The sequence below is a fragment of the Columba livia genome, chromosome 4 (assembly GCF_036013475.1).
Source record: "Columba livia isolate bColLiv1 breed racing homer chromosome 4, bColLiv1.pat.W.v2, whole genome shotgun sequence".
Classification (NCBI taxonomy): domain Eukaryota; kingdom Metazoa; phylum Chordata; class Aves; order Columbiformes; family Columbidae; genus Columba; species Columba livia.
Window position 1 is genome coordinate 69,572,150 of NC_088605.1, and position 14,436 is coordinate 69,586,585.

Here is a 14,436-nt window from a genome sequence, read left to right on the forward strand (position 1 = left end):
TCAACTAGGGAGTGATATAAAATACTTACAATGAAAGCAAGGGAAAATCAGATGTTCACTCGCCAGTCTTCACTTACATCAGTAACAGTGAGACTGACTGTTCCTTCCATCCCCAAAGCTAATGGGGATGGCAGAATTTGAGTTTTGGTTTTCCCTGAATACACACATGGATTGCAATATCTGAGATTCAGAAAATTGCTTAAGGTTAATGATATTTGCATGTTTCATTTTAGCTACTGGATTTCCATCATGGCTACTCAGAAGTAGTAAACAAGTAGGTGACAGGAAAACCAAACACCAGAAACCAAACCAAACACTGCAGATTTCTTTGTGTAACAACTCAGAAGAAAATGGATTTGCCTGTCTCAGTTTCAATCAGTGCCCAAATATTAGATTTTTAGTAAAAATTAATAGCTAAGAATAGGGCCAGGGAAAGCCAAAAGCCAAAATGTACATGACCTGAGTGATAGTTTGATGGTAAGACAATACATAGTTTTAGAAGTGTTTTAGTTTCTTAAGGTAACACTTCCCATAAGCATTCATGGTTTGCAATCTTGAGATTTTTTCATAGATAAGAAAAACACAGACACAACACAAAAAACAAACACAACTCACAGGGGAAAAAAATGCACAACAACCACCAAAAGCTTAAAAGAAAACACCACACGCATTACACGTGTATACTTACATACACACACACACCAAAGAAATCAAACAAACAAAAATAAAACAACAAAAAGTTTAATTCATGACATGCGTCGCACAGGGAATCCCAGTTGTTGTCAAATACCTTCAGTATGGTCATGGACATTTTCATCAGGGATACGTTCAATCTGAGTCTCTACAGACTCATCCCAAATGGGTCTGGTGTCAAAGATGTCTTCAGGAACTGACTGCTGGGTCTCACTGGATGGCACATTTTCAATTACTGAAACTTCTAGGGCGCTACTGCTTTCATCATCTGAAACTAATTCTTGTTCTCTCTCTGACTGCGTGAGTCTTTCCACTAATTTAGAAGCTTCATCACTAATTTCTTCAAAGAATTCTATGGAGTTTTTGTAAAGGTCAAAAAAATGATCCTTACTTTCTTTTGTGGGACTGTAAGCACTGCGGGAGGCTGTAGTGCTTCTGCTTTTAACTGGTAACCGTGATGAAAATACCTTGGGTCTTGCTGTTGTTGCCTCATCTGAGTCTAGCTCAAGCTTCATCTCTCTCTCCCTCTCCCTGGTCTCTGCTTCTGCCTCTGCGTAACTCCTAGCTTTGATTGAACGTTTAGTCTTTGGGTCCATGGGAATGCTGCTATCAGATTCAGATTTACTTCGGTTATCTTGTTTCATAGGTAGTTTGCTGGTCATATCGAGAGCTTTGGGTGACTCTAGCTTGCGGACAGATGTGTCTGTGTGTGTGTATTGTTGTTCAGCTTTTTGCGAAGCTGTTTTGACGGGAATTTTAGACTTTGGTTTTGCTTGGTCGTCTTTTCCTTCAAACTGCGAACTGTCTAGGAAGCCGTCTGTAGGAAGACTCTCGTTTTCCCATTGTTGCAATGACTGCAATGCAGCAGCAGCTGTTCGGACAGGAATTTTGGATTTGCTTTCACAAGAAGGCACTGTCTCCATTAGAGCAGTAGGGATTTCAATCACAGACCTCTGTTCTTCTGGTGAAGAGTCTGGGGACTCATCACCCCGTTCAGAAGAAACAAATCTAGTGACTTTGGAAAAATCTAATTCATCTTCTACTACAGACTGCTCAGGAGAGATAGGGCAAGGCACCTGACTGCTATCGACCGTGTCAGTCTCTGTTCTGCAGAAGGGCTCAGCTTCAGAGGCAGCAGTTTCTTTCTTTGGTGATTTTGAAGAAGCTGAAATACCCATTTTAATTGGAATTCTGGATTTAAGATCTGCTTTCATCGTGCCTATGCTGACACCTTCGACTGTCACTTCTTCTGATTTATCACTAGGCTCAGATGCTGGGGGTGAGTATTTCAATGTTTCTTTTTCTTGTATATCTGAGTCCTCCAATTCTGAAGGTGAAAATGGATCTGGTGAGCTTTTCAGCTCAGAAGATACCACCTCTGCTGCTTCTTTCATTTCTTCAGACAAAGAAACTTCTTCCTGAGGCTGCTGCCCCATTTGGAAGAAGTGAAAACTTTCATCTGGATAGTTCCTTTTGGTCATATCAATGGCTCCACTTCTAGTCATTTCAAACAACTTTCCTTCCTGGAAAAGAAAAGGATTTTGTTCACTAAGTGGCGTCCCTTCTTCAGTGGGTGTTCTGGCTGGTGTTGTATCAGGTGTTGTACCTTGTGATCGCCTGTCTACCATCAACCCAAATATCTTTTGTTCCTCCTCTTTCACCCGAGCTTCAAAAGCTTCATCATCTTCACGTATTTCACTCCACATATCAGAATCCACATCAGTTTTAGTGATGACAACTTGACTGATCAATTTCTCTGTTTCATCTCTTACAACCTCAAAGGCAGATTCAGCAAATTTTGTGGAATCTGATGCTGAAGACCCTTGTGACGTTTTCTGAAATGCATCCTCTGGTTTTGGCTCTGTTTCCTTATCTACTTCCTCTGAAGAGTGATATTCACTACCTGGGTCTCTGCTAAGTAAAGCTTCACTAGTCTGACCTCTTCCTTCTTCAACAGAATAGTCTTCCCCAGATAGTGGACTTCTGCCAGCTCCTACATTACTTTCAGAGTCAGTAAAGAAATGTTCAGAGGACACATTTTCATAAGGGCTTACTATGTAAGGAGCACTACTTTCAGCAGCATCTGCTACACAACTTTCAAGTTCCACTGTTTCAGTGGTAAGGGATGAATACTCTGTTAAGGGTTCCTCTGCACAAATACCTCTTTGGGATGTTTCAAAACCTGTAGCTGCTTTTCCCAAAGCAGAACAGTCAGTGGTATCATCTTCAGCCAGTTTGCAATCTTGTGGTACACAGTACTCAGTGGTACCGTGTCCACAAGAACGATCACCTACTTCGTCAGACACAGCTCCTGTAGCAATGAGATCTGTGTGTGGTAACAGTGCAGTGGTTTTGACATCTTTTTCAGTAGTATCACATTGTGGTAGAGTTTGTGAAGACTCAGCATGAACTTCTTTTTGAGAACTGTCACCAATGGAATGATACAGAGTACCACCAAATTGTGTCACTGGGGCATTGGGACTAAGTGTCTCACTGTCATCTGTACTGTCACATTTTGATTCACCGGTTTCTGCTGATACACAACCATCAGAATGACAAGTGCCTAATTCTCTTGTGGAAGCCTCACAGCTGCCCCTAAGGGTACATGGTTCCTTTTTGTCATCTTCTGTTGGCTCATCCTGTTCTGCTTTAACTGCACCTACCCTGGAAGAGCACTGTTTTGAATCAATGGGTTGAAAACCTTCATCAGGGCTAGAACTGGAGTCGATACTGGATGGTAATGGTGAGGGTGGCTGCACTCGGATCACAGGCTCCATTAAGAGGCCTGAGTCGGCTTCTTTTTTCAGCTGAGTCAATTCCGGCTCGCTTTCTGAAGAGGAAGAACTTTTTCTAGATTCAGCAGCAGGTGTCACCACTGTAGGTATATCTGTTTCTTTTACAGCTGTTGACTCTGATTCTTCAGCTTCACATGCAGCTTCTGAATCAGCATCTACAGAAGATTCATCTTGCTTACAATCCTTTTTGTAGTCTCTTTTCTGCTTTGCTTCTTGTTCTAATTCATCAAATGTTTTAATTTTGGTCACCATTTTAAACATCTCCTCTTCTGGGGTAAACCTCTTCTTTGGTTCACCTTCTGAATCATCCTCTGCTTCTTCACTGACTTCAGGGATCATGGCCGACTTTGGTATGTTTGACAGTGCCTGTGAGTCTGCTGTCTTAGGTGTAATTTCATAGCTAATTTCTTCAGAACTAGGAGTTTCAGGTGAAAGAGGACTTTTCCCTGAACTCTCCATGAGGGATGTTTGCTCTAGACTGTCATCATCAGCACTTCCCTCAGGGTCACGGAGAATCCTGGAACGCACCGATGCCAGCTCTGGGTAGGTTTCTCCTTTGCTAAGAACGGGCTGAAGAGGACCCTGCCCCAAAATACCAGCCTTCACTGTTTGTTCTACAGGGCTACTTTCAAGAGAATCGCGGCAGGGAGACTCTTTCATAGGACTGGGCTCCAAAGAATCAGGCGTTTTGTGTGATGAGTTATCTTCTAGCACTGGGCTTGCTTCCAGTGAGTCTTTATGACTTATAGCCAAAGAGTCATCTGCAACTGGGCTAAAGCTTTCACTATCATGGCTAGCAAGTGAAAGTTCCAATTTCTGGGGACTTTTAACGACAACACGGCGTTCACAGGTTATATCTTTTTCTTTCTCTAAAGCTGTGTCATGTGTTTCAGAAGACTTAGTTAAATGTGCAGTGGTTTTGCATTCTTTATCCCTGCTAATATCTTTCATAATGGAAGCTGAACTACTTTCTTTAGGTTTATCAGCCTCTTCTTCAGAGGCTGTAGGTACAAGCTCTTCTGACACATGCTCAGAACGAGACGTGCTAGTCTCAGAAACAGCATCTAGCTGTTTTTCAGTAATACCTTTTTTATCTTCCTTTGGAGACAGTTCCTTCCGAGAATGTGTTTCTGCTGTTGTGTGTGCTTTAGCTGCTCCTTTAGCTTCATCAATTTGCACATCGGTTTTCTTCGGTGAGAACGAAAGGCTTTCAGGGCTTGTTTCTGGAGTCTCTGCCAGACCCTCGTGCTTATAACTGTCCTCAGAGCTGATCTGAGGGGTTCCGTCAAGTAGGCTACCTGGAGAATCAGCCACACCTTCGTGTTTAAGGCTCTCTGAGCTCCCCTCAAAAGCAGCACTCTGCAGAGAAAGAGCAGGAAGGAATCCGTCTTTCACGTACTCTGTGGGGAAAGCAACACTGAAAGGACTAGTCAGTACTTGCTCCAGGTTAAGCTCTCCCTCCTCTGTCACTGAAAGGTGTCGGAACTGTTGATATTTGTCATTATCCTCCAGTTCTTCTTTGATTACATCTGAAAAGTCTGTTGAGGTTTTTCTGTCAGGGCTGATTTGGAAGTCAGTATCAACTTGGTCATCAGAAGTCCTGCCCTTCACAACTGCTTTATCTTTGGCTCTTTCATCATCAAATACTGGAGGAAGAGGTTCAGCTGGTTTTTTGCTACTCTGTTCCTTTACCTGGTCTTTACCCACAGTTTTTTTGGTAATTTTGACAGCAGAAATTTGCATCTTTCCTTTTTTTGATTGTGGCTCTTTCTCTGCTTTTAATATCGTGCTTTGTTTGTCCTTCTGTTTGTCTGTCTTGTGGCTTGATACTTGCCTTGTTTCACTTTGTGAAGTAATGGTTTTTCTCCGGGTTGTTTCCTTCTCAGGGGGCTGTTGCTTCTGTTTGACAGATTTGTGCTCGAACAGTCCAGATATATTCTTGGATGGGTCTTGACCTGACTGGAAGGCTTTCATCAGTTCACGAACTGACATGGTCTCTTCAAGTCTTTCTGTCTTAGAAGAAGGTGAAACAGGTGGTTGTGCTTTGTGTGCTACTGGTTTTTTGACTTGTACTGGCTTTTTAGAAGCCTTTTCCGCAGTGCCTTCTCTTGTTTGAACTCTGACAGGTAGTTTTGACCGTATTTTTTGTTCATCTTCTACTCGTTTCTGAAGAGCTTTAACTTTATCTTTTATTGAGCCAATAGGAGTTTCCTCTATAACAGGGGATACAGCTTTAGCCTCAGGAGCAGCTGTTGGTGTTAAGCCAGGTTCTCCACCTAGTGACACATCTGAAGTGGGCTTTGTTAGTCTTGGTTTTTCTTCACTGATGTGCATCTTGCCTTCCTTTTGTTTTGGCTTGTCTCTTAATTTTGTCCTGACCGGCTTTTTCAATTCTAAGGCTGGCTTGTGTTCCTCCTGTGGACTTGTTTCAGTTGTTGATTTTTGTCCTTCTTTTTCAGAATCCCTGCTTATTACTACAGCTTCAAATCTTTCTTCTACTAAGTCTTCTTGTAAGCCTTGTGGCTGTACCTCATGAAGAGAGACATATGTTTTTAAATCCTCTGTAAGGTAATCTACCGCTCCTGTCATGTCTGGCTTCTCCATTTTTGTTGTCCCTTCGTCTACCCTGACTTCTACACAGGTAGGTTCAGTGACTTCTAAAGGAGCATTTCTTCTGGCCTCTTCAATTTCATCATCACTGACAATGACCCATTCTTCCTCTACAAATTCTTGTCTGGAAAGGGACTTCTGCAAAACATGTTCTTCTCTGGTGTAGGAACCACCTCTTAGAATTTCATTTACTTTTTCTAAGTCTTCTTTCACTCTTTCAACTATTTCAAAAGGCTCTCCTGGCTCTTCTTCAGTGGGTTTACCAAGATCTTTCACTTTAATGGAGCCTGATTTATCAGAAGGGTCAGTTGTCAAGATGGCAGTCATTTTGATCAAATCTTGTTTCATCTCAGAAACTTCAGACAACAGGTCTGGACTGGCTAGCACAGGGACTTCATTAACCAGATGGCTTTTCAGGATAGATGTTTCTGTAGACTCTGTCTCGTCATCTTTGATGCGAATGAAAAACATTGAAAGTAAAATGGAAATCAAAAATAGAGATTGGAAAATGTAATCAGGACTGAAAATGACAGTCTTTGGTTGCAGTGGTAGGAAGGTCAACAAAATGGGCCGGGAATGGTGGATCCACAAAATCTGAGGGTACAAGAGCAAAGCAAAGCTAACAGGGAAAAAAACAAACCAAAACTGAAAAGGAAAATGGCAGGAAATAACTTGCTTAACTGTATCAATATAGCACAACCACACATACATTATCAAAGCTGTAACAAACCAAATCAGGACACCACTGAAAAAAAAAAAAATAGGAAAAATAAAACAAACCAAACAACAAAATTTAAAATTAAAAACAGAAGAAACACAGTGAAGTTACACAAAGGCATCTCAAGATTGTTCAGATGTTACAGATCAATGTTCAAATAAAAATAAACAAGAAAAAAGGGGGAAAGCATTAGAACTGATTGAAAGTCGATTTCCTCTAAGAGAAAGCCAGTGTTAGCAAACTGTCAGAATAACGTTGGGTGAACATTAGTTTTTTTTCTTAATGACCAAAATAAAAAGTTAAAAGTAATTCTGCAGTAATCTAAAATATGATCAAATATGTAGAGATCTGAATCAGCTGCAAACCGGCATTTCATCTAAGGGGATTTCACACCTAAACAATGAAACGAACATTCTTTTGTTTTAAGAGGCATGGTCCTTTCCTTGGAACATCCTCATTGACAACTAATGATTCGACTGAGGGAAGAGAAGACAGAGGGGAAAAGAGAGGTAATAAGAAAAACTGTGAATGAACTTAGAAGTGATTTCGAAGTTTAAAAAATGTAATGTATGGCAACCAAAAATCAGAGACAGTCACACTAGACACATACATACAATTTATGTAAGGCAAGTTATTTCCATGCAAAGCAAAGGTGTTGCAAATGCTGCTGGGTATGTAGCTTTGGTTAAAAACAATAGCTTTAAAATTAATCATATAAATTAAAGATACATGAAAATATTGTAAAACATACTGTGGTGAAATATTTTTCTGATCTGTGCAATCAATATCTAGTAAGATGAATTCCCATTAGGCCATAACTGCCTGCTGGGAATATTTAATTTCAGGAAGGACTACTAGAAAATGTACATTGAACAGAATGAAACATGGGAGGACTGAAGCAAGTTACGAACAGAATGCAATGCTTAGAAATTATAACTGTACATTTTGCTTTTAAAGGTAGCGCATCACACAAAACTTGACACATTTCTGCACTCCAGTCTGAAAGTCCAAGTAGTAATGCACATAAGGAGAAGCTACTCAATATTTAATTATCTGTATTTCTTTGTAAAAATATCCTCTTGCTACGCTATTCTCTTGTATGTAATGAATGCTGAATGTTTGTGCTGTACGTTAGTTATAACCAGAAGGCCGGAGGTGATTTTGGTCCTGTAAAGTTGGTTCCCATGGTTCTGCAGGTTTTAGCGTGAGCTGTCTAGCGCAGTATTTTGACATGGGTGAGATTTTCGGCATTGTCTCACAGATCCATTTCCTTTTATGTAAATAATTATTCCCAAACCAAGGACATATACATGTGAGTCCTAATTCTTAACAGTACCACTACTGGGCCAAAAAATCGGTGACTTGTATTTTACCTTATTGCACTTTAAAGTTACTTCTGCTAATGGTCTCCTTTAGTCTAAGTGTAAGGGTACTGAACTAACTGCCTGAAAATAAGTTGCTTGGTTGTAAATATATTTTCCAGCAATTTGGATATCTGAGCCATCTCAGGGGTCTTTAAGGAGGGACTTGTTGATCTTTTTCCTGTTTGTTAATTATATATTAAACGACTCCTGCGAACAGCATCTCTCTCTCCCTCTCCTTGCACTGGTTCTACCCAATTCTTAATCTAATTCGCCATTAAGCCTAAGGAAGAAGTAGCAAAACTAAATTGCTAAGTGACTGGTATTTTCATTCATCCAGTGTAAGAAGCACTAAAAATTCCAGCTCTACACTATGTTGAATTTAGATGAGTCTGTGACAGCCACAGCTGAGCAACCTCACCGAACCTGCATCTTATCCACCTTCTGTAGGGCAGGAGTACTGCATTGAGTAAATAATTATTTGGCAGAGGGAGCATTCAAGCCCTTTTTCACTTGTATGTTTTACTGTTCCATTGAATTCACCTCCAAATTCCATTCTGCTGGCTATACTATGGTGGTTTTTTTCCATTTTGATTATTGGTCATCCTGATATAAATAATCATGAATTAGAGCAAAAATCTGTTACTAATAATGTTGTTAAACATGGTGAATACTATTTCCCACCATGTTATCAGTGATTTTGGAACCCTGATGTCTTTTATTCTCTTGATGAAGCATTTCTGCTTTAGACAAAGGTTCTAGGGGAATGAATAATCATCCTTTTGATCTTCAGGATCATGGTGCTGTTGTCTTTTCAATTAAAACATGTACATAGTACATCAAGAATAAATAACATTCAAATGAAATGTAGAAAAAAGGCGAGGCATTGCACTTTAAACTGGAAACAAGCCAGAAGTCATTCTTTTCCTAAACGGATTTAAGAAATCACTGCATTTGAAAGCAGCTCTTATGAAATGATACACTCTTCAGACTGAATATAGATTTGTTTGATTAGCATCTTCATTAAAGGAGATCTTTGGCCTTGTGAACCACTCACTCTCAGTTTCTAATAATGCATTGATTCTGTATACAAAGGGTATCTATGCTGTACCAAGCTTAACAGTCATATTTCCAGTCATATTTCACCACAGTAAAGGGAGGGGAGGGAAGGAGGGTTAAACAGCCTGATTACTTTGGACAGTATCACTTTTTTGCATGCTTGTTATTTCATGAGTTCAATGAAATATAGTGCAGCATTAATTACATTTTCACTAAAAATGATACTGTCATTTATCTCTAAATATGAGGCAACAATATGTATCAACAAATGGACAAAACAAAAAATGGAGGTATGAGCATTCATACAAGCAAAATAGCAATAGCGGGATCAATCACTAGGGATGTCAAAGGAAAGTAAATGCTTAGATGAACTGTTTTAAACTGTATTACTTGTTAAATTATACATTAAAATGTATTTAATTGAATAACTGCTTTGGTATTAAATTGGTTTCTGTTACATTTTTAAAATATTGATGTTATTAGCAACAGCAGTTAAAGCTTAGCTCTCTTTCATGCTTATCTTTAGTCTTAACAATCTTTCATACAAACTGCATTATACCATGTGAAAAAAAAAAATCTTACTTTTTTCTGAAGTCATATCAACCTGGAAGAGAAAAAAGGGGGAAATTTAAAAGTTCCAATATAATCAATATACATAAAGTCACTAGTGAACTACTACAGGTTGAGTCAAATGCACTAGATGTATGGAGACACAGAGATTCATTGACTTAGAGGGAACCAAGAATGTAGTTAAAATAGTGGTAAAAGCATGGCTTAATTTATATAGTGTTGCTAATAAAAGGAAAATGGTTACTTTGCTATAGTTATAGTAAATAGTAGATGCTAAATGTTGCAATGTATTTTCTTTAAATGTAGCTAGCGGTATGGAGGACCCAGACTTTTGCATTACTGGGTATGTTGTTGCATTGTTCTTAATTTTTTTCTTCTTATCTAAAGCAAAAAAGTCCAATATTGTCATCTGAAGGCACATGTCCCATCTGGAAGGCAACCAGTACGCTTTGTACAGAGTTTCATTGTACATATTCATTCTGAGATCATGTTTTACATTTTTGCCTTTGTGCTTTGTGATGATGAAAATCAGGTGCAGAGATTTCTATAGACTTCTTACTGCCCAAGGCCAGACTTGATGCTCCTAATAGCTACTGATACCTCTAAATGAAAGCAGTGACAGCCCTCAGGGGCCATCTTTTTGGCTTTTTCAGAGTGTATTTGGGTATAGACTGAAAAAGCTGTATCAAAAAAAAAAAAGCAATGTCAGACTATGACAATTCAAGAAGCAAATGCTGGAAGTTGCCTTGTAGTTTGGCTTTTTTTCAGTTCTGCTGGCACAATTGTTTGTCCCCACAAGCAAAAAAATATATTTGTTGTGTAAACTTCGATATGCAAAATTATGCAAAGATAGAATTAGCAGTCAACATTTAATTTCCTATACAAACTTGTGGTGGTAGGATGATGCTGAGGAATGAAAATCGGCTATGCAGCAGCGTTGATTCAATATACTGTGTTTGTTAAAGCCCTCAAGATAGTTTTCAGTGAGTGTTGAAAAAGTTTTACTTGTTCAGAAGTATTATTTATAAAGATAAATGCAACGTATTATCTCATTTAAGATGCTACTAATTCTTGCTTTTCCATAAACTCAAAATGCATACAAGTAGATCACCTATGTGTTCATACATGCCTTGCAATCTTTTAGGGTCACATTTTTAAACCTCACACTTAGCAGTGTGTGTTACAGATGCAGTATGGTGTGAATTCACAGATCGCTCTGCATGGTAACCCAGGATCCCTGGGATACTCTAATTCCCTTTACTTTAAGTTCCTCAAAATCAGTCTGGAATTATGTCAGCACACTAATTAATATTATTAACATAAAAATGAAGTAAACAAAAAAATCATTTTAAATGGACGGTGTTCTTAGCCACCAGTGACCCTATCTTTTTGTGCTTTAGTTTCTTACATAAAAACATAAGAAGTCATCAATGTTTGGAAAAATAATTTTCCAATATCCTTTACATTGCTTTTCTAGAGCATAGATTTGTTAGAAACAACTTTTGTTGTTATCACCCGATAAGGAATGTTAACTTCTGAATGAATATAGTGGGAATTAGGTTAAAAACTTTAGTCATGTTTTCACTTGACTCTGCCTATATTTCAGCACTGAAACGGGAGAGGTAAATATTTTTGCAATGATAATAGGAAGCTGCAATCCATGCAACAAAACTTGCGAGCTCTGTTTTGCAGTGCATGAAAAAGAAGTCCATCACTGGGGAGAAGGCTGTTTTCACTGGCCTGACACTCTTACTTGTTTCCAACAGCTGAACATCATCAAAATGTGGGGGTGCTTTTCTAATGTTACTCATTCATGTAGAGGTCAGACCTTCAGAAACATCTATAACTGCCAGATTGGGACTGGGAATGTAAGGGGAGTTGGCCACATTCCTCCACGAAGATGCAATTCAGTTTATGCTAAAGATGAAAACTCTACACTTTTAACTTCGGGTAAACTCTCTCGTAACTTCTGGATTAACACTGATTCTGTACTGGATGTTATTATCCAACCCAGAAATCTGTAAGATCCAGTCCACTGGGTGTAAAAATGGACAAGATTTTCAGCCCTTTTGGATAGACAGGTAGTGCTTTCAGCTGCAATCTGGTCACGGACTCCTCACAGCAGCCGGGAACTCGCTGATAGGAGGTAATTGTTGGATTTAAGTCTGTTTCTCTGCCTCCATACCCCCCACCCATCACCACTAACTAGAAGAAGCATATTCAGACTGTGCTTAGGGGTCAATAAACGCACACTATGCCAATGAGCCACTGGCTCTGAATAGTTATTTTTAAGATGCAGGATGGTTCTCAGAATCAGAAAAATCAATCCCATTCCCCCTTTTTTTGTGCTGCAGAGAACACAAATTAAAGAAAGGCACTTGTATGGCTTATTCTTGGGAAAAAATAATTCTAACATTATTAGGAAACTATTTTGAAAACAAGATGAACTTTATATACCTCCAAAATCAGTGCATCTGAATCAGCAAAACTTTAACATAGGACAAGTTAAACTCAGTAAATCTCAAAAGTGAGCCTGTGCAAGATCCTTTTAAATGCGTTCCTCTCTGTTGTTTTAGCAGCACTGAGCTAATGATTCATCTGCCTGTTTGACTACAGCTATATCTGTTAGTTGTATTTTAGTAGTGTGCATAAGCAATAACATGCTGTTAGAGCAACATTACCTCTTCTTCTTGTTCTTGATCTGATTCTGATTCCTTTCAGTTCCAAAATGCCATGCAAAAAGAGAAAGGGAAAACAGAGCAGGCAAAATGCAATATTTTTTTCAGAATAGTGTAGGAAAAACTATTTTCTGACAACATTTAACAGAAACTAAGAAAATGCAGTAAGTTTCTGCAGTTGATTTCTTATTTCAAAAAGCAGCAAAACTCTAAACTGTCAGTTTAAAACACAAAAGGCTACAGAATCAAGCAAAGTTGCTCCTGGGTGTTAGAATTTTAGTGATCTTTAATTGTACCAAAACTTCAAATATATACATGCTTTTTCACCCGTAAGTAAGCACGAATAAATACTTTCTTAATTAAAGTTACTCATTTAAAGTGAAAATATGTTGAGATGTGTTGGTTTTAAATTATACAAAAACCCTGCAATAAAAAAATATATGCTAAAAATGCTGAGACAAATCGAACACCACAGGCAAGACTTTGGTCAAACAGACTAATACATTATTAAAAGGCATGCAGCTCCTGATCTGACAAGGAGAATTAAACATCCTCATCACCACAGAATACCAATAACTTGACTCTTCACAGGGAAACAAGTGCTTCGTAATATCTAATCTCACCCAAACAGAAAACAAGTGCAGTCCCATGATTTATGAGAATTTAACTGGTCTCAAGCTTCTTGTTTAAAAATATTAACTTATACAAGACTTTTCCTCTCCTTTTTCTGCCCTTGATATTGGACCATTTTCTTCCCCAGATATATTAATAACTGTTATAAAAATATTCCGAAGAAAGGACATTTACAGACTGTGACATATTCATAGATTCCTGAAAGCATTTATCAGATATAGGAAGAAAAATCAGTGAGAAAAGCCAATGCAATATTAAAATCTAGTCCAAAAAAATATTTTTGGCACTGCTGTAAATTTTATCACCACAGATAAACAATTTGATTAGCTAAAAATGCTATTATTGCAAATCCCATTAACTTTCAAATTGGCAAATGAAAAAAATTACAAATAGTTTTCAGCCCTTGTGTACTTCATACCTGAAGAACATCATATGATCTAGAGACATTTCCCTTAAACTTTGTGAAACAAGAATTATTAGTTACTTCATCTCCAGAGAGGTGTCACGAGACATAGTTAGACAGGTGAGAAGTCTTTGGCAAAATAAAAAATGAACCTAAAGATACTCATTGAATCCTTGATACGTCTCATCCCTGAATAGAATCTGGGTAAAATTTCTACACAAAATAAAATTAGCATAGGTCTTGTGCAATATCAAATGAAACCATGCGAGCTATGTAGTGCAAACTGGATTTTCATGTCCCTTCTGTCATCATTTCTCAGTCCTCAGAAAATATTCGATAACATCTTTGAACATTGACATTAAGAGTACCAAACCCAAGAAACTGAAAGCCCTTGGGTGGTATTTTTACTTCTTTAAAATACTTCACTATGAAGCTTTAAGAATATTTTCCCCTTCTTGTTTCCTGTTTGTATTATAATCCTGATTACTATAGATCAGTATAATTTCACAGTACCTTTGTGTAAACAGGTAAAGTGATGTTTAAATTACATATGGCTTGATGAACGAGGCCTCTTGTAGATTTTGGCTCCTTCATGAATGATAATCGTCCACAGGGTTCTTGAGTGGTATCTCGCACCTGGCAGAGCAAACAAACAGAGGTCTAATCTATTGTTTTGCTATTTTGCTGTATGATCTACTTGTGTCACTCAAAGCTATTTAGCAGAAAGAGGCTAGACGTGGGAGGAGAAGTCCATGTAGACAAAAAGAACATGCTCTCTCTTTTTTTTCCTGCTTGTTTATAAACGTACATATGGATGGATTTGTGTGTCAAAGCCAGAGAAGACACAAGCATGTACACGCTTATACGTTAGAACCTTATTTACAGAAGTCAGTCCTGAGACTGTAATCACCATCTT

General features: G+C 38.4%; 1 protein-coding gene across 50 annotated transcripts in view; it reads right to left on the reverse strand.

The window, feature by feature from the left end:
* Positions 1–14,436, reverse strand: part of ANK2 (ankyrin 2) — a 365,851-nt gene that overhangs the window by 18,356 nt on the left and 333,059 nt on the right. For 34 of the 50 annotated variants that reach the window (XM_065062198.1, XM_065062208.1, XM_065062200.1 and 31 more), the window contains 4 exons: positions 14,034–14,156; positions 12,488–12,520; positions 9,819–9,840; positions 791–6,547 (listed from right to left, as the gene is read on the reverse strand). In XM_065062198.1, coding sequence (XP_064918270.1) covers positions 791–6,547; positions 9,819–9,840; positions 12,488–12,520; positions 14,034–14,156 — 5,935 coding nt within the window. The remainder of the gene's footprint in view (positions 1–790; positions 6,548–9,818; positions 9,841–12,487; positions 12,521–14,033; positions 14,157–14,436) is intronic. The other 16 variants (XM_065062232.1, XM_065062229.1, XM_065062240.1 and 13 more) reach the window with 3 other exon arrangements.